The following is a 20,861-nucleotide window of genomic DNA, read 5'->3' as shown; positions in this document are numbered from 1 at the left end:
TGGAACTACATTTCCCACAAGGCAGCCTCTGCCTACATTTCCCATGAGATAGCTCCTTAAAGGAGGTTCTTAATTCCTACACTAGCTACAGATTGCTGGGGCAGCACAGTCAGCTTGAGAGATCTTCTCCTATTGGACAAGGACCGGAAGGGTGTTTGGGGAGGGGTGGAGCCACGCAGCCCAATGTTGATACACACAGTAAAGTCTTTGCACGCTGCCGCGAATTCTCCCCTCCCCTTGCTACCTCGGCTCTTGACGTCACCACAGGCTTCTGCCCAAAAGCAGAGGTATCAGCCCGCGTCACTTAGAACCGAGCGTGCTGTTCCGAAAGCGTCTTTTCCTCTCTCTCGTTCACCCCAGCGCTTCTCTCCTGTGCAGGGGGGGCCTTTTCAGTTTTCACCAGAAATAACCTTAACTTATTGTTTTCTGTAGACTTGAAATATTACAATTCTGGTTTTTATTATATTTAATTGTTTAGTTTAATTGTTTCCTGTACCGGTCCTTCGGACTGTCAGTTTTTTGCTTCGATATAAAAGAGAGAAATCGACTGAAGAAAGAAATTCCAGAAGCTCCGGAAGTTTGCAAGTTTCAAGCTTTGTAAATCGAGGTAAAATATTTAATTTTGGGTTTGGGGGAGGCGGGGGGGGGGGGGGAAGAGGCTCGAAGAAGATATCAACAGCTGTCTGAGTGGCTTGCTAGTGATATAAATGTAAGAATTTAAATGTAAATGTTAGTGATTTTTTAAAATGTAAGAATGTGTGGGGACTTAATTAAGGTGTGAGCGGAATAGGGAAGGAGCATTTGGGGTGGGGGGGGGAGAATCCACCAGCCTTACTGTATCACAGCAGGGCATCAAGGATCTCCCCCCCCCCTCTGCTTTTTCAAACCCTCCCCACAAAAGACGTCGCTGTTTGATACAGTCTTGCCATTGATTTGCATTGCTGCCTACATTTTCTGAAGTAGAATTCCCAGGAAGGAAGAATTCCTGAGGAGGAGAAATAGTTAGAAACTAATAAAGTTTAATAACATTTATATGCCGCCCGATCCCGCTTCTGGGTGGCAATCAGTTTAACGTTAGAAAGGGAGACTGTGACAATCGGTTACTTAGATTGCATCATGCGAAGTTCCGGGTAAAGAAAAAGGAGAACGGATGTGTAAAGTTCATTCGCTTTCCAATCTTGGTTACGCAACCATGTCGTGCTTCGCGCGCGCGGGCGTGTATTGATAAAGGTCCCCTAATCTTAAATCTACCTGCGGCGAATGTTTCCCAGTCTCTGGATGGATGGAAATGGGGAAGAGGTGGCGAAGGCTCTTTGCTTATCTAATTGGCTGGGCAGAGAAGCCTTCTTTTGCCCTGTCACTCTGGGCTGGCCACCGTAGATCTTTTGTTCTCCCCAGCCACCCCATATTTTCAGATAATGTGTCCTCCCAGTGTTCTAGCTGGAGATATCTTTGTTCTCCCTCCCAGTACTTTTCCTTCCCCTCCTCGCCCCTCTTCGCTTATCCCGCCCTTCCTTCTCTGCTGGTAGTTTTCCACTCCGCCCGGGCTGAATCAGGCTGCAGTGAGCAAGCAGCGGCGGCTTTCCGAAGCAGCATCTCACGTGACCAACTTCGGAAGATTACTGCAGTATTGACGTTTTTCCCCTTACCTTCGCAGACAAGGCAGGACCCGCGGCCAAGGACAAAAGATCGCGAAGATCCCAGGCGACCCCTCCCAACCCAAATAATTTTTTTGGCCTGATTGACCCGCTTCCCTAAGAAGATCCCAGTATGACCAAAGCTGAAACAGCCAAGCTGAACAGCACCAGAGAGGAGGATTGCAGCAGCAGCGCCAGCAGCAACAACTTCAGCTATAACTACCCCACCAAATCAGCTGCGATGAAGAGGTCAGGGAGATTTCTCTGCCTTACTCTGAGCCATAAGTACAGCATCCTCTTCAAATACCCCTGTCCTGAACAGGGGGGAAGTAGAATAGATGATTGGTAGGTAGGTAGCTAGGTAGGTAGCTAGGTAGGTAGACTGATTTTTTTGGAATCTCCCCCACTAAAGGAAAAAATATTTCAAAATGACCATATATCACAAGCCAGGAAAAAAGAAGAAAACGTTGCACCTTGTGGACACGCTTATAACAACAAGTTAAAAACGAGTGGAATTTTACAGTAGTATTTAAACTTCCTCTTTCCCCCTTCCTTTCACAGCCACTATGGGGACATGGATCCAGAAAACCAAAACTTTTTACTTGAACCCAACCAAGGGAAGAAGAAATATGAAACTGAATATGTAAGCACGTGCTAAGTGTTTTTATAAAGTAAATCAATTGTATTATAAAACCTCTTACAAGTAAGAGCAAATTGTGAGCTTTTCACCATTCTTATTATTTACAGCAGAATCCAGGTACAACTTCCTTTGGAATATCGGTATTTAACCTGAGCAATGCTATTGTGGGCAGTGGCATCCTTGGACTTTCTTATGCTATGGCAAACACAGGAATTGCCCTCTTTATGTAAGTATTCGAATGCAATAAAATCGCAATATGCAATTGTTTTAGGAAAATATTTGTAGGCGTTTGCTTCAAATCTAAAACATAATTCTACTAAAATATCTGAGCACAAGCCATTTTAATCCCATTGAGATTGCTAGAGGCAAGAACTAGTGAACATTTATCTAGAAATAAAACTTGAACTCACAGTAAATTGTTTTAAGTGGCAAGTCTATGACCCAGTAATTTCAGTTGAAGAATACAGCTCGTGTTTACATTTTTCCTATTGCAGCTTTTAGATTTTAAGATTTTAAATTTTTTTTAGATTTTAAGATTTTAAATTTTTTAAAAATCTTAAAAGATTTTTAAGATTTTAAACATTTAGGTTTGAATAGCTTATACATCTTTCTTTTTTGTGGGCAATGGAAGTTAAACAGACTTTGAAATTTTTGAATTTATAGACTATAAAAATGAAATTGCACTCTCTTTTAACGTTTTAGTTATAATTTGTTAGGTTGCCTTTTGTTTTGTTTGAATGCTGTGTCTTTCCTCAAAAATGATGTTTACATTAATATAAATATCACATAGTTTTCTCAAATAGTGGGAGAAATACTTCAATTTATCCATTTTAATTTCTGGATTATAATGTTCCACAACTTAACTGGCTGGTGACTTTGGGCCAATCATTCTCTCTCAGTACAACCCACCTCATAGGACTGTTATTATGGGAAAATAATAGGAAGAAGGAGTATTAGGTATGTTCATCACCTTGAGTTATTTATAAAAATGAGAAACAAACTAAATTTGGATACTATTTGCCACCCTACATTTTGCCTATAGCATCATAAAACATTCATCAATTTTTTCCTTGATAATTTCTCATTTAAAAACATCATATGCTGTAGAGTTTGCTATTGATCCTGCTTTAAATAAGAAAAGGGCATCTGTCTGTTATATCACAGAGAGCAACAGATCCTGAGTAGAATTTAGCTCTGTAGCCATTGGTGTGAAAAGCAAGGAGATGCAGAGAGATGTATTTCTGTTAGAAGGCTGTTTTAAGTCTGAAAAGTTAAAGGACTGCATATATAGTGGAATGTATATGTTCACTATTAATAGAAACCAAAGAAATATGGAAATAACATAATAAATAATTGTATTTTATTGTGCCATTCATGCTCCAAAAAAGTTTTGCAGTGGTTACAAAGTAGTCAGCATAATGTATGCTAGTGGGATTCTCTTTGACAAAAAGCACATTTAAGTCAGAGGAAATACACATATACAAACACGCACACAAACACGTTTGTCAGTACATTTTATATCAGCGTTAAGTATGTTAGAATAAAGAATGAGTCCACTGAGGCTTGCAGACAGATATAAAAATGTAACCTAACATTATGGTGTTGTTGTTTTTTCTTAAATTGTTTATCTTTTCTATTGGAAATTAATTTACCTAAAATATATTGTAAAGCAAGGACTAAAATTTAAAAAAAGTAAATACCATTTTATTTCTTCTTGGAATAAATAAACATTTCAGACTATAAAAACAACTGAGTAGGCAATGTTGATCAGCTTATAAAATAACTCGCCTGAATCTGATGTGGCTTAAATCTTGACAGATGTTTTCTAACCAATTTATATAGATTCCCACGCACAAAACAAGTGCTCTGCGCAGCATATAACAGAGCAAAAAAAAAACCATTTAAATAAATACTTTAAAGCTTAAAACTAAGCTAAAATTAAGAATAGACAAAAAACTGTTAGAAGTAGCCGAGCTACCTTACTCTCCTAGAATCCCCAGGCCTGCAGGCATGAACTGGTCTTAAGGGACCTCCAGAAGCCCAACAGTGATGAGGCCAACCTTGTATCAAGGGAGAAGATTTCACAGCAAAAGCCCCAAGGCAGAAAAGACTCACTGCCAAGGGCTTGCAAAATGTAGCTCCATGGGTAACTGAACCTATAACATGCCCTTTTTGCATGGTAGATGGGAACATAACAAAGGTCAACACACCAACACCTTGCTTTGGACCCAGAAACACACTGGTAAGCAATGCACCTCACAAAGTGGAGGTGTGACATTTGTTCTACCAGAAACAAACTTAACTGCTTGCACCATTACATTTGGCATCTAATGAAGTTTCCAGATAGTCTTCAGGAGCAGCCTGATATATAGTGGATTGCAGTAATCTAGCAGAATGTACCTGAGCAGGAATTACCATGAGATCCCCCCTAATCTAGAAATGATTTGTGCTAGATTTAAGTTTTTAAAAGTGGCATTTGGGCTCTTTTTAATCCTTCTTAGACTGTTCTTTGTCCCCTGAGCACAGTAAATATTCCTAATATATTCACTGCATTTAAATTTATGTTGTTTCATTGTTTACTTTGGGAATGATGTGACCCTGTTAAATTTATTCATTTTTCAAAGCCATTATAGTCAATAAAGAATTTAAGGGTGTTCAGATAATTCTAATTTAATTCACTGGACAGAAATATGTATATAAATTTATATGATCTTGATACTTTTTATTTATATATTCAATTTCAAAACAAAACATTACATTTGTATTTGTATTTGCTTTTTAGAATTCTCTTAGTCTTCGTGTCAATATTTTCTCTATATTCTGTTCATCTTCTTTTGAAGACTTCCAACGAAGGAGGTAACGACTGTTAACTATTTGTCAATCATAAGATTCAACCCCTTTTTTCTCTTTCTAAATTTCATTATTCCAAATCTCTGTTCCTATAGGATCTTTAATATATGAACAATTGGGAATGAAAGCATTTGGCATGCCTGGAAAAATTGCAGCATCTGTATCAATTACAATGCAGAACATTGGAGGTAAGATCCTTCTCAGACACCCTAGAAACATTCGTCTTATTCCAAAAACTTTTTTTCCCCCAGAAAACGTGTTTTCATTAACAATATTCAATCACGTCATTAGAAACTGTATTTTGTAATTTTTTAAATCTTATCATTGTAATTACCTACAATATTATTCACTTGCAGCTATGTCAAGCTATCTCTACATCGTGAAATATGAGTTACCATTGGTCATCAAAACATTTTTGAACATTGAAGAGCATTCAGGGTAAGTCCTAGAACTGCTTGGTAGAAATTATTTTCATGGGAACACGTAAAGGGACGTTGATATTTGAGGACTTCTGTTGAAACAGGTTAAAAGTTCTTAAACAAAGATAAAGTAGTAAATTCCAGTTATGCTTTCCTGACTCTGGAGAGGTCTGTTTGAAAGTCTAGTGGTTAAGGCTAGAAAGCAGGAAACCATGAGTTCAAGTCCTGCCTTGGCCCATGAAAGCCAGCTGAGTAACTCTGGGCCGAGTCATTCTTTGTCAGCCCAAGCCATCTCACAGGGTTGTTGTTGTTGAGAAAATAAGAAGTGGAAGGTGTGTTGAATGTGTTTTGTCTCCTTGAATTATTTCTAAAACTAGTAAAGGGTGGGGTACAAATAAATAAATAAATAAAAATAATCAGATATGGAAAACTATGTGTAGAAGAGACTCCATAATGGAATCATTGTGCTTCCTGCATTATAATCGAAAACAATCCTCAAAATATAAAATCTTCACTTGAAGTTCAGCTCCCAGTGTTCTGTTATGTCCCTATGGTTTTATTGGCAGCAAGAAGGAAGGAGTTAATTAATCATTTCCCTCTGACAAGTCTTTGTGACTTCCTTGTCTATGTTAGAGCCCTTGAGTTCCTTAGAAGCTTCTTATTCGAGTGCTAAGCAATACGTTTTCAAAACCAGTGTGTCAGCATTCCAAATATCACCCAAAATTAAATCAGAGTCCAAGGCAAGAGTTTTCCTCAAAGTTCCAATTCATTAAGAGAGACATGTTTGGTACATCTGTGGGAAACTCGAATCTGAAAGCTTCCCGGGGGGGGGGGGGGGGGGGCGGGGGTCCCCATCCAGTTGAAAGTTCATGATCTTGCAGCCCCACACCCACAAGTCCATCACACGGTCCAATCTGCCACGCTGGCAGTTCCACCCACCCAGTTCTTGTCAGGCTCAGAGGTGTAGAGAACAAAAGATGACCTTGGGCTTCTAGAAAGGAATTTTTTATTTTGACAACACATTCCACTCCTTACTATTCCTCCCCCCCAATGAAACAGCATAGTAAAATGAGAGCGTGTGTGGCAGGCCAACGATCCAGAAAGGAATATGACTGCAGGTCTGGCACCAGCTCAGGTTGGCCAGAGACACTTAGCTTTAGATGATTTTTAAATTGTTAAACCAGATTACCTTGCAAGGATTTCACCATGTACATTCTCCTTTTCCTTCTAGAGAATGGTATTGGTATACTAATGGCGATTATTTGGTTATATTGGTATCCTTGGTGCTCATTCTTCCTTTGTCATTGTTAAAAACTTTAGGTAAGTGGTTTTTATTGTTGATATTAAAGTGGAATAAACAAGAAAAACAATGGTTAACTTGCTTACTTACTCTTGAGAAACCTATATGTGGGTCAAGAAGCAACAGTGAGAACTGGACATGGAACCATTGATTGGTTCAAAACCAGGTAAAGAGTCTGGGCAAGGCTGTATATTGTCCCCCTGCCTATTTAACGTATATGTAGAGCACATCTTGAGAAAGGCAAGGCTAGATAGATCAAAAATTGCTCTAATGGCAGAAAGTGAAGAGGAACTAAAGAGTCTCTTGATGTGGCGAAGGAGGAGAGTGCAAAAGTTGGCTTGAAAGTCAACATTAAGAAAACTAAGATCATGGCATCTGGCCCTCTTAATTCCTGGCTAATAGATGGGGAAAGAAATGGAGGTAGTGACAGATTTTGATGGCTTAACTTGGAATATATTGTCTGAATTTAAATGGGCTACAGTATATTCTTAGTAGATATATGCCAATAGTTAACTTGCTAAATTAGACTATTTATCATTTGGAATAATTTGAACTAATCATGCATTGGAAAGGAAATACTGATTACTTGATTAAAAGTGTACTGGGTGATTTGTAAGTGGATATTAAAATATTTCTGATAACAATTCCTACTAATGCCTACTGAACAGGATGGTATAACAGTTCAAAATGCTGAACATATTGTTTTTCATATGTACTGCATGCTTTAAATTAAAACATTCCTTTACCATTGTAGGTTATCTAGGCTACACCAGTGGATTTTCCTTATTGTGCATGGTCTTCTTCCTTATTGTGGTAGGTATCATTGTTTATTTATCTATATTTTTAAGTGTTTAGAATCTTAATTCAAATGCTATCACAGAAACTTGTAGTCATGTCTTGTAATTATAATTATAATGACAACTGATTTTGTCATGTGAAATTAACTGTGGTCATCCTATGTTAGGTCATTTGCAAGAAATTTCAAATTCCCTGTGGAGCAGAACTTGATCTAATTAACGCAACTGCGAACATTACCATGGAGCAATTGTTGCTTGCAAATGAAACAAATATTAATGCAACTTACGATTCCTGTGTACCAAAATATTTTATCTTCAACTCAAAGGTAATAATTAAACTAAGTAAATATAATTGTGACTTCTTCAAAGTCTAACTAGTCATGAAATTTCCTGTTCACTCTATAAAAGCTATTATAGCAATACTAAGATCAATATCTTGCTTATTGTCCTTGAATTAACTTGAATATAAGTATGGGTGAGGGAACAATTTCATCTTTACCCAGTTGTTTGACCAAACAGAATATTTCAAGCATAAACTAATGATGATACCATATTATACCAGTGTGGTATAACCAGATATCATCTCATACAGCTGGAGTTTTCCTTCCCTGCTCTCATACTCATTTAGTGAAACCTTTAAAATTCTATTTCAATGCTAAATAGTCCCATGCTGTGCATAAAATGCAGTGCCATCTCTACAATTATATTTTTTTAACAAATGAAGAGAGTTGTTAACCTGCTTGGTGACTTAAATAAAAGTGGATGTGATTAACAATTGTGTACTAACGAATACTTTTCTAATATTTAGCCTATTTGAGTAGGATTAAAAGTTCCAATTGCCTTCAGGGTATTTACTTCTCTTCCACCTAATCTTTTTCATATGGAAAGGTTGATAAATAGAAAGGGCAATTATAGATAATAGTTTGAACTGTACATAAAATAAGGAGCAATGTGAATGAAAAAAAAATGTAAAACATGCTGTTTAGAATTATAGCTCTAGTTTTTGAAGGAACTATGTGTGTCTTTTAAGTTAATATAGAAATAGTCATACGTTTATTTTTATATTTTCCAGACCGTCTATGCTGTACCAATCCTGACATTTTCTTTTGTCTGTCATCCTGCTATTCTCCCTATTTATGAAGAACTGAAATGGTATGCCATGTGTATTCTTGTGTTTTCAAAGAATTGCATATACATATGGAATGATGCATTTCATAAATATTCATTGAAATTTATTTGTTTTTCTTTAATAGCCGAAGCCGCAGAAGAATGATGAAAGTATCCAATGTTTCATTTTTTGCCATGTTCCTCATGTATCTTTTGGCTGCTCTCTTTGGATACTTGACATTTTATGGTAAAAAAGCAACTCTTCTATTTTAAGTTTTGCATGTTAATTTTTTATATATCTTTGCAGTATGAAGAGATCAACTATAGAGTAAAGCAAGATCACGCTGTTTTATCTTTATGTAAACATGTGCTCCATTGTAGCATTTGTATGTTCTTATTAAGAAGGCAATTTACTTCCTTCTGCAGAAAAATAAGTTCCACAAATATTTTTTAGTAAGACCTAACACCCCTTGGGGGTGGGGGGAGGTGATCTGTTAAGACACAGCCTGTTTTGCCTTAAAATGGCTTCTACTGTACAGTGCAGTGCAGTTGCCATGGTAATGGCATCACAATACTCCACAAGGGAGCTCCCTCTGGAAAGGGGGAAAATCCAACATTAGAAATTACATTTGATCCGGACATTTCCCCCCCTATAAATAAATACCTGGACCACACCTGGTTATCAGCTAGTTACTAAGAAGAAGCAAGTCCTACTAGAATAATACATGTATTTCCTGTAGAGATTTCATGAAAAAGGCTCTTCAATTATTAATAGCAAACCTGTCAGTCATTTTGAGACCATATTATGGCCACACACAGATTTAAATGGTTGTCAGGGAGGTTAAGACCAATTTGTGAATTTTTTGTTAAAGTTATACTGAATCACACTCACATTGTGACTGATTGACTTCTGGGGAAGGAAAACAAAGAGTCCATTACCTGCGAAGGGCAAGATGGGGACTCTATTCCTGGTTCCATGTGGCATTCCATTCTAATCAAAGCTGTTATAAGGAGGAAGAGTTCCGAAGTCTGACTCATATTATAGACTGTCAGTAACTTTCATTCAGGCAACAGCTCTATAATTTAATGGCACTTTGTTTATTCAACAGTGTATCACTGCTTTTAGCTTTGCAAGCTTTGCAGCTTTTGCAATACACAATGTGATGTGCAACAATAGAAATACCATAATGACATTAATGGGAATCTTAGATTGAAATACAAGTTTCTGGAATTCAGCCAATTCAGAACACTATTTAAATAAATTTCTATATTACAAAGCTGTAGTCACACAATTCCGCTTGCAAATCAATTGTAAACTTTTAAAAACATGCACAAGAATCTTGTTTATTATATTATGTGAATATTAAAAGTTAACAAATATCTCTTTCCAGGAAATGTGGAAGCCGAATTGCTCCACACTTATTCAAAAGTGCTTGGGACTGATACTCTCCTTTTGGTTGTGCGCTTAGCAGTCTTGATGGCAGTCATTCTTACTGTTCCAGTTGTGGTTTTTCCAGTGAGTAAACTTTACTTAATGAGAATGTTAATTTATGTTGAATTTTGGAAAGCAATTATTTGATGCTTGCATTTAGTTCCAATTATCATTTTCCTTTTTTTAAATCCGCTGTCATGTCTGTGTTCAGTTTGTTTTCCTTTTTTCATCTTTGTATAATCAATATTGTTGGAAGGCAATATAAATTCTATGTTTTAAAAGTATAAATCAAAACTTTTGGGAGGTCATAAATTTTAATGGTCTTTATTAACATTAAGTAATTTAATTAATGTGTATTTTACAGATCCGCAGTTCCATCACACAATTACTGTGTACAGGCAAAGAATTTAGTTGGGTGCGTCATTGTATTATCACAGGAATTATTTTGGTATGCACCAACATTCTTGTCATTTTTGTTCCTACAATTCGAGACATATTTGGATTCATTGGTAAGGATTGTTTGTTACTTGTCTGAAATATCTATAGTTTTAAAAATGTTTATATAATGTAATAAAAAATAAGCAGTCTAATTAAACTTTATGGTTTATTCAGGTGCCTCTGCTGCTGCCATGCTAATCTTTATACTTCCATCAGCTTTCTACATTAAACTTGTGAAAAAAGAATCCATGCAATCCGTGCAAAAAATCGGGGTAGGTACTTATAATTACCTAATAAAAGGGAATGTTTTTTGATATTCATAGATTAGCTTATTCTCAATGTTTGATTATAAAGCTTTCTTAATTGGCATGAATGTCTGCATTAACTGTACTGATGCCATTTCATTAACTCACCCCCTCTTTTTTTCTTTAAATGTTCATTTTTATTTATTTTATTTTACTTTTTTTGCATCCCTGTAAGTCACTGAAAATCATTTTGGAAATTAAGTGGCATAACATATCCATATTTAAAAGTCTAGCATATTGGCCTGAATTTTCTTAGCCTTCCACAAAAAATAAAGGCAGAATGTGTTCAATGTTTTTCATCTTGGCTTTGAATGATGCAGTTTTGAAAACTGGCCAAAAAAAAATTGACTTTTTTATATAAAAGACTTTTTCTTTCATGCCCTTGTTTCTGACAAAATAAATTCAGTATTTTGTATATTATTTATTTAGGCTCTCCTGTTCCTGCTAAGTGGCATAGTGGTGATGATTGGAAGTATGACCTTAATCATTATGGATTGGATCAACAATTAACCTGATTTATTCATTAGTCTTCATTCTGCCATCTTCTTGGAGAAAAAAAACTTCTGCCTATGTTTGCAGCTCTGCTTCCTTTGATGCTAGTACTTTTAACAGTAGAACAGATGGATTTTAAAGAAAGAAAAGCAAAAGAAACTATTCTGCACAAGAGTAGATACTAATATCAACTCAGCCGAGTATTTGGCTGAGTGAAGTGACTTTTTAAAAATTCCATTCCAGGGAATGGACAGCTCACTCTATAAAATTTTATCAAGCCATGTTTGGCTTTGGATATTGTTACTTGGGTTCTTTATTATTTACTTGAATGTGCCTAATGTGAGAAGTAAATTAGTTTACAGCAGGTTTCTAAGCTAGCCATTAAAAGCAAGGGGAAAAAACAATTATTATTTTTATACCAAATAACTATGGATTCAAAAGCACTATTTTGACTTTTAAGAAACCATTTTATAAGTTAGAGATCCAAATAAGGGTAAGAAGTCACTATATTGTTTAATCAATAACCTCAGTTCAAAATGTTTGCCTGTCTACAGAGACATATTCGTAAAATTATATTTTTTCATCTCAATAAGCTTATTTTTTAAAAATATTATAACTAATATTTAATTGGCTATCTTGAACTGACATCTTACCAAAGCACAGTAAATTGTTAGATAATGTTGATGTTCCTAGCAAAAAAATCTGGCTTTTTAGTATATAGAATATTCAGGTCATTCTATAGTTTACTGGAGATAAAGTATACAGATAGTGTGGAATTTTTCAGACAGTTTTCATTTATTATTAATATTTTATATTATGTTGCATAATTGAACCAGACCGTTACTTGTAACAAAATTCTTTTCATAAAATAACTGGATTTCTAGTGATTAACTACACACACACAGACACACAAATGAATGGGTCTCAGTATTATTGGGACAGTAGGGTAGCAACCATAGATCATGTATAGCAGGGGTGGGTTCTGGCAGGCACTACTGCTGGTTCCCTCATGTGCATGCTGTGCGCACAGTGCAATTAAAATTGTTCTGTACATGTACAGAAATGAAAAGCATGATGGCGGCGCCTATGACGCTGCCCAAAGAACCAGTTCAGGGGCGTAGCAAGCCTGGGTCGCTGCTGATTCCAGTAGCCCAAGCCGCCACTACCGTTAGGCCAAACCTGTAGCAACCCACCACTGATGTACAGTAGATGTCCAGAACATGATTCTGCCCTGATTAGACAACAAATATTACACAGAGTATAAGCATTCGTAGAACATATAAACTGGCACCTCTCTCTCCAGGGCTGGGCTTCAAAAATTTTAGCAAGTTCTCTGCCTGGTTGCTGGGTTGGCATGGCCATGGTGGTCGTGGTCTAGTTGTCTCCTGTACCACAGCTGGGGCAGGCGTTTTTGCCCTCCCCCAGGCTCTGGAGGCTTGAGTCTTTGGGAAGGCGAAAATGGCCTTCCCAGGCTCTGGAGGCCTATTTTCTCCCTCCTTGAGCCTCCATGTATGCTCTGCACTTACCTGCATCCAAAACAGGCACCATGGGGACTCCTGGGGTAGGGTGAGGCCAGCCAGGAGTGGGATTTGGAGGTTCTCCGAGCTGTATGGGGAATTCATACATACTTCCCATTTCTATAACAACCTAAAGAGATATTTAATGAATTTGTCAATTGGGAAAAAGAGTAAACTCTTCTCTATTATTCTTTGTAATAATAAATCTGTGTTGCAAGATTTATTTGCAACATTTGCCAGAAGAAGAATCATGTTCCAGTTTGATTACTACACATATTAATTATACTATTTTAACCCCCAAGGTGTAAAGCTGTGATGGTGAATCTATAGCACGCGTGCCAGTGATGGCACTCAGAGTTCTCTCTGTGGGCACGCTTACCATTGCCAGCTGTTATTTTGGTTTCCGGGACATGCATGTGTCCCAGCCAGCTGGTTTTCGAGCACGCCCGAACACCAGTGCAGTGAAAACCCGAAGACCAGCTGGTCTTCGAGTTTCTGTTGCTCTGGCATGTGCATACATTCTGGTTTCGGCCCAGTGCCGAAAAGGTTTGCCACCACCGGGCAGTTCAAATCATTTGCAAGATCAAACTTCTGTAACTACTCCTGAGTACCACTAAGTATCTTGTTTGCTAACATACAGTGGTACACAAACCTCTCAGGAGCTAGTAGTAGTTTAAGTATTAAACCACTGTTTGTCACCTCATTTTAAAATTACAGTCTTCCATATTATTTTACTCACAATACATAACATGTTATTTATGGAAGAGTACTTGTTGAAGTTAAAGCCTATTTTTCAATATTTATGGGTAAACTTCTGTATATAAATTATTATACTGTATATGTATATATATGTATATATACTTTAAGTATATTGTATATAGTTGAGGATTTTGATTATGTATGTTTATGTTAATAAACTATTAAATCCATAATTCCTTCACGTTGTCACTTTATACGCCAGAAAATATGGTAGTTTTCTTTTGAAACTTGCCTCGAGATTCATGAATCAATTAGGGCATATTTCAGAAACTGGACACAGCCATTGCTGAGTATCTAGATGGGAATTTTAGACCTATCCTGTTCTTTACAAGCTTCTTTGCCCCACATATAATCTTTTGCAGAATCCTGGGGGTAACCAGCAAAAACAGTGTTATCATGTTGTGAGATAAAAACCCAATTATTAAATCCTCTCAACAGAGACAAATCTGGTTCACAATTCAAAAAGGTTTAACGTGTTTGCAAAGGTGGCCTCCAAGTCTCTTCCAAGTGGATTGAGTACAAGGAGAGCAAAACAGCATTCAGAGTATATTTTATACACTCCACTCATAAGAAACTCTCCTCTCCTGGACATTCACTTATGTAATTTCTTTCATCATCCCATACTGTAAAGGGTCAACTTGACAATTTCTTGAGAGGCCCCTATCTCTTATTTGGTTTTTTCCGGTGCCTTTCATTTGAGCAGATGGCTCAAGGACAAGATAACCTCTGTTATTCCAAGCCGTGTTTACGTGTAAGTAACAGAGGTTATCTTGTCCTGTTTATGAACACATTTTGTGGTTAACAAAAGCACAGTAACTTATTACACATTTTACACAAGAACATAATGGCTTATAAATTTAGCATTGTAAAAGAATACAAAGTAATCTTTTAACATTTTATAAAAGACCTGCTCACTAAACACTGAACAGGGACGAGGTGATGTTACAAGCCTAATTCTGCAGATGCATCCACCCAAGTCTGACAGGAATGGTTGTGCTAACCACCTTTGTGTCCTTCAATCTAGCCTTGAAAACATGGAAATCCTACATCACTCACTTTGAGTGTTTCTTTGAGCCAAATGACTACTTAGGATTCTCCAGCAACCGGAAAAGAGCCTACTTCTTAAGCTTCTGAGGGAAAAAATGTTTGAGACTGTGAGAGCTCTCCTCGACCCCCCCCCCCGAAGGTATAGTCAGTGTCCTGGGATACATTGCTAGCTGAGGAACCACTATGTACCCCTGCCCTCACGAATCACCTGCCGTCACTCATTCCATCGGAACCATGTAGAGGGCGAATCCATCAATTAATTTGTGGCAGCCCTGAGGACAGTGGTCCTCTACTGCGAATTCAGGGACCTAGATGATGTCCTCCTTGATCAAGTGGTATGTGGAGTGCAAGACTTCTGGCTGTAGTGCCAACTGTTGGCCAAGACTGATCTAACCCGTCAAACTGCACTAGATGAAGCCCATGCCACTGAAATCAATCAATGGCAGAGTTCCAGAGGGCAAATAGTCTAACCACAACGAGAAAAGCAGTCACCGTCCATCACAATGAGATAGAGTCCAAAGGCAATGACCTCTACCACCTCAAGGCTGTGAAATGGAAAGGCTGGGCTAGTGAAAAGAAAATACCACAAGTGGCTTGTGTGGGCTGTGGTGGGAATCAACCGTGAGCAGCCTGCAGATTCAAAAATGCCAAATGTCAGCATAGTGGAAAGAAGAGTCACTTGTCCAGAGTTTGCTGGCAGTCCAGCCAGTGGCAGTCCCGTCAGCAGCGCAGTCTTATGCCAAAACCTCCACATAAGCAGCCAAGGCAAGAGGAAAACTGCTTTGCCATAAGGCTACCAAACTATTGAAACTGTCATTGGACAGGCCAGCTGTCAGGCTTGGAAGCTATCAGGGGAATAGAGCCTCAAGTCTGCCACATATTCAAAATTTACTATGGGAAACTGGGAGGGGGGATGGTACGGAGCTTGGGAGATGTGTAGCCATGACATTCCTTCTCAGAAAGTTAAAGTCACCTCATCCCTGCACCTGGATGAATGTGGATGGGAGGAATCTTCATCCACAGAAGTGACTGTGGACCAGGTAATGGACTTGTAGGTGTTGGGGTAGGGTCTTGAACTTTCAACTAGGTGGGGAAACCCTTGAAGCTTTCAGATTTGGGTTTTCCCTGATGTGCCAACATGGCTCTTCTAATAAATTGGTGTTTTGAGGAACTTCTTGCCTCGAGCTATTATTTCATAGAGGAGGCTTTTTGGAACCCCAACACCAGCCTTGCCCTTAAAAAGAAAATTTACCTCAAGGTCAAGCTAGAAAGGGCCCCCTGCTGCATAGTGCCCGTAATCGTGAAGAAGCGGCTGAAACCCTGCTACCTGAAACTCAGGGACTACCAAGGAAAGAACATCCCGATCCCGAGTAGAATTCAAGAAATTTGTCAGACAGGTACAGCAAAAGCCTTCCATGGGCACTAGCCTGCGATGCGTCCCCATAGGGGAATCAGACCTGTCTTAAGCCACAAAATGCCTAATGATTCTGAAGTCCCAATTGCTTTTTTCTCCAGAATTTTATCCTCAACAGAGTGCAACTACAGTCAAATTGATAAGGAAGTCATGGCGGCTGGGGCCAGCGCCAAGTGCTTCCATGAATACATCTATGGCCGCCACTTCAAACTAGTCACGAACACAAACCTCTTTTAGGACTGCTTGCTGGCGACCGCCAAAGTCAAGTGCTATCTCCCCGCATGTCTCAATTGACAGGCTTTCCAGCAGCCTAAACCTACTTGCTGTCACACCACCCAAGTAAACACCAGAGTCACACCAACACCTTGAGCCACTGCCCGCTACCAACCAACGTCAAACATACTGCCCCAGCAAACTCTGTCCTCATCGAGGGTATCCAGTTTCCAGTAACAGCCAATATTGCCGAACATTCAGCAAGGGACAAGGTAATAGCCCAAGAACTGGAGTGAGTGTGATGTTGATGGCCACAGGGAATTGTTGACCCAGAATTCCAACCATTCAAAGCCCAGCAGCACAAGTTGTCTCCTCAGCAGGGCTATTATGGGGAAGTAGAGTAGTCATCCCTCCACTGCTAAGTCCTCGATTTGCGACCGGTCCTAAAGTCCTTGACTAACGACCGGCTGCAAGTCCTCGACTCGCGAGTGACAGCCGGCAACAGCTCAGCCGCGCCTGATTGGCTAAGGCACGGCTGGCTAAGTGCGGGCTGTCTACAGTCCTCCCATTGGTCGCCCTGCTTGACAGATCTAGTATAAATAGCTGTAAAGCAGGGAGAGGTGCTGAATTATGTACATAGTTGCTATTTGCTAGTTCTGTTTAATAAATAGCTGTTCTACTTATCTCAGCTGCCTCACACCTCTTGATTCAGCTCAGAATCTAACACTGGTGACGAAGGTGGGATGCTGAAGGTTCCCAGCCTGAACAGCTACGAGAAAAGGAAACTCAATTAATTTCCTCTCGTCTACGGAAAAAGGATGTTTTTAACCTCAGTTTCGCTGCTGCCTTTCGCGCCCTTCAGGTCTGCGACCGAATCCTGGGCTGGTTTCCTAGAGCGATTTGAGTGTTTCCTCATCACAAACAATTATCATCAATTACCTTTGGACGGTAAATGCAGTTTTTCCTGAGCTCATGTGGTCCCGAGATGTTCAACATTGCCAGGGCTCTCACTTCCCCTTGGCCGTGTACAAGCTTAACTGGGAAACACATTGGAAAACTCAGGAACCATTATGCCCCAACTCCATCTCGAATAGCCCGCAGGTATGCTTTCAGACAGTGCATGGTGGACAAGGATAATTGACGCGAAAATACAGCCTCTCATTATCAAGACAACCCCTGCCTTCTCGAGGTGCCCACTGTTTTCAACAGAAGGGGCTCTGTCGACTCTTGGGCCCGGCGAAGGGATTGGCAATGCCGTGCCGACGCTAAAGACTTAAGTCAAGTCAGGTCAGACAGTGCATACAAAAGGACACTGAGACTGTAAGTCAATTCTACTGTATACCCAGCAACAGCCTGTGCTGCGCCCTGATTGGCTGGGACGAAGCACAGCCTGTGATTGGATGTTGAAGTGACAGTTAAATGACAGTTGGTGCCTGAGAGTATAAATACCGTGACCGTTTGTAACGGAATCTGAATCGCTGACAACTTCTAATAAACATCATTGCTCTCTGTTCCATGGCTCCTGCGTCTTCCCTCAACCAAAAAACACAAAACTGGCGACGAGGGTGGGATCGCGATTCCGCAGAGCCTGGAATAATAATAGACAATAAGCCAGTCGCAACGCAACCAAGCGAACGCGAAGAAATGCATTGAAGACCTGTCAGAGCTGCAGCAGCAGTTGCCACCGCCTCAGGTTTCGCCTCTGATCACGCCAACCTGAGTAGATCCTCAGGCGCGGCCTCCATCAGACAGAGGGACGGGCTCCCGCGCTTAACCTCAGCTGGAGCCGCCGCCACTGCTCAGGGACGAGCTACGAATCACGACGGCTCAACCGCACCGCGGCTGAAGCTGCCTGCCTGTCAGCTGTCATTACGGCACCACTGCTGCCAAACACGTCCAACAAACTGCGTTCGATTAGAAGTCGCGTCAACCGGCTCTACTTCACAAATATAAACTGCGTTCGAATTGAAGTCGCCTCAACCAGCTCCAATTCACAAATACAAAGTGCATGGCCACAACTAGCTTGGCCACTGCCGCTTCCTTCCGTCTCTATCAGGCCGCCAAGTATCTGAATGCCACTACTTGTTCCACCGAACCACGTTGGATCTGTAGCTGTAGTTGAGGAATTCAGCTCAGCCGCTCTGCCTGCGAAGCTCTGCCTGCCTCCATCTGCTCTTGCAAAGAGTCTCTGCTGTGGATCGATGTCCATCAAACCACTGACAAATCTTTCCAAGTAGTCCCTGATGAGACTGTAGCTTGCCCTGCAGCAGCTCCTGACAAGCCTGCTCTACCTGCCTTCCGAGAAGCAGCTCCTCCAAAGCCGCCGCCGCCAGCCGCCGCTGCTGCTGCCTGGAGCCAACCGCTGTTCCACCTGGGCCGCTGCCTGCCTACCAGGAGTCTCCGAAACCTGCTACGCTACCTTAGCCTCAGCCTATCGCTCGCTTAGCCGCCTAAAAATACAAAGCAGCCCAGAAGTCCGACCGCTGCGTTCTACAGCGTCTCCGAAGTCTGCCTCCTGCCAGCAAGAACCGCCGCCATTCTTCAAAGTCAGCTCCGCTCGGTCAGCCTAACCCTTCTCTGCAGCAACCGCCAGCAAGAAATTCCTGTCAGCCGAACCTATCAGCAACAGCGGAACCTGCCTGCATTCCGATCGAGGAGCCGAGGAGCCGCCGCCGCCACATCCACAAAGCCGCTCACAATCCACAAAGCCGCTCACAATCTACAAAGCCGCTCACAATCTCCTCCTACACAAACAAACCTCTCCGTTATACTGCCTCCCTGCCGCTGCTGGCCCCACTGTCCTATTCCGTTGGCCTCTTTAAAACTCAGGAACGAGCCAGAGTTCAATTGAAGGTCCTGAGCCAATTTGTGGGCCGCAGCAACGTCAAGGCGCAGAACGCATGCGCAGAGCTGGAGGGGGGAATGTAAATGGTGAATATGCAAATAACGTATATGTAAATGTTGAATGTGAAACAACATGGAATCTGAATGTGCAATTGGCTGGATTGGGAATATCCAAATAACTGGGGGGAAGGAGAGAATTGTAAATGTTGAATGTGAAACAACACGCAAATACAGGGCGGGGCATAACCTTTTCCTAGGGGGTCACAGCAAGATCGACAGCAGTTTACAACTTCCGCGACACCTCATTTTAAAGCCCATAAAAAACTGAATTGAATGAGCTATTAAATGTTAAATTTGCTTTAAGAATGGCTGGAAAATTCGATTCGGAAGAACAAAGGATCATTGACAGAATAAAATGCATTGCCTTTCGAGAGGCTCGCGATGCTGGAGCGACGTTTATCAATCGAAAATGGATTGCAAACAAATTGAAATGTCATCCGGATTGGGTTACTGATAATTGGAACAAAACAGCCCAAGAATGTTTCACAAAATTTGGAGAAGGGCGTCCTCTGCAACTGTCCCAAGAAAGCAAAGCCATCATTGCAACTGGCAGTCGCAAACAACGAAAAGGAAACCGAAAAGTGGCCCAAGAAATCCTTCAAATTCGTGGAAAATGAGTTGATCAAAGGACAATCGGCCGATATCGAGAACGAGAAGGTTTGAAGCCATTCCACGTCATTTGCAAACCATTGAAAACTCAAACACACGTTCAAGATCGGCTTTGGTTGTGCGATTGGTTGTCTGAATGGACCGAGGAAGATTTTCTTCATTTGGCGCCATCTGATGAATTCTTCGTTTATGCCATTCGAAAACCGAATTTCCAGAACGATCGAATTTGGGCTAAAGACATCGATGACATCGCCAAACATGAACGATATCGACAAATCGTTCGCAATCCGACTTGCATCGGGATTTTCGTCATTTTCACAGCCAAGAAACTGCATTGGGTTTTGAAGGATAAAGGGGAATCCTGGGATGGCAGTTATTTCCGTGAGAAAATTTTATTGGAGAATGTCATTCCATTTCTCAGTGATCCAGACAATGTCTTGGTGGTTGGTGAGGCTGTCTTTCTTCATGACAAAGCTCCTTGCATGCGTGCAAATGCGACTCAGCAATTGTTAAAGGAAAACAATGTCGAATTTTGGGGCAATGACGTCTGGCCGGGAAATTCGCCAGATCTCAATCCGGCAGAGAACATTGGGGCCATAATTAAGGATGAAGTGGAAGCTCTGATGATTCAGGAGCAAGGTCAAAATCGATATTCGGTTGAAACTTTGAGAATGAATTTGGAAACTGTGTTGAAAAATCTGGAAAATCGAACGGAACTGTTTGAAGATTTGTTGTGTTCTTATCCACCTCGTTTGAATGCTGTTCGAAGGGCTAATGGTGGTCATACTGACTATTAAATCGTGTCAATAAACTCAGTTTTTGATGGGCTTTCGAATGGTGTATGAATTATTTGTGTTGTTATTACAAGTGTTGCTGTGACCCCCTAGGAAAAGGTTATGCCCCGCCCTGTAGATAACACACAAATAGATGGTGATTATGCAAATAACTGGGGGGAAGGAGTATTGTATACCCAGCAACAGC

At 40.3% G+C, this 20,861-nt stretch overlaps 1 protein-coding gene across 3 annotated transcripts; it reads left to right on the top strand.

The window, feature by feature from the left end:
• The first annotated feature begins 285 nt into the window (after nt 1-285).
• On the top strand, nt 286-13,569 carry LOC116520666 (sodium-coupled neutral amino acid transporter 2-like). Of its 3 annotated transcripts, none has more exons than XM_032234955.1 (16): nt 286-607; nt 1,658-1,886; nt 2,199-2,280; nt 2,388-2,503; nt 5,060-5,133; nt 5,223-5,315; nt 5,484-5,565; nt 6,778-6,866; nt 7,601-7,659; nt 7,811-7,969; nt 8,716-8,795; nt 8,897-8,997; nt 10,142-10,266; nt 10,547-10,691; nt 10,795-10,892; nt 11,355-13,569. In XM_032234955.1, exons 2-16 carry the CDS (start codon nt 1,771-1,773, stop codon nt 11,433-11,435), a joined length of 1,500 nt encoding a protein of 499 aa, XP_032090846.1. In that variant the 5' UTR covers nt 286-607; nt 1,658-1,770; the 3' UTR covers nt 11,436-13,569. The 3 variants fall into 3 exon arrangements, with proteins under 3 accessions (XP_032090846.1, XP_032090847.1, XP_032090845.1); XM_032234954.1 differs by having other exon boundaries at nt 289-607; nt 2,385-2,503; XM_032234956.1 differs by lacking the exon at nt 1,658-1,886 and having other exon boundaries at nt 288-607; nt 2,385-2,503.
• Nucleotides 13,570-20,861: the final 7,292 nt, after the last annotated feature.

This window comes from Thamnophis elegans, chromosome Z, assembly GCF_009769535.1.
Source record: "Thamnophis elegans isolate rThaEle1 chromosome Z, rThaEle1.pri, whole genome shotgun sequence".
Taxonomy (NCBI): Eukaryota; Metazoa; Chordata; class Lepidosauria; order Squamata; family Colubridae; genus Thamnophis; species Thamnophis elegans.
This window is presented reverse-complemented; position numbering and strand designations above follow the sequence as displayed.

Excerpts from the sequence above, each read along its gene's own strand:
- LOC116520666 (XM_032234954.1), top strand. The coding sequence starts at position 1,771 with ATGACCAAAGCTGAAACAGCCAAGCTGAACAGCACCAGAGAGGAGGAT. Across the intron at positions 7,970-8,715 it reads ATTTTATCTTCAACTCAAAG|ACCGTCTATGCTGTACCAAT; the intron begins GTAATAATTAAA and ends TATATTTTCCAG. Across the intron at positions 10,692-10,794 it reads AGACATATTTGGATTCATTG|GTGCCTCTGCTGCTGCCATG; the intron begins GTAAGGATTGTT and ends TGGTTTATTCAG.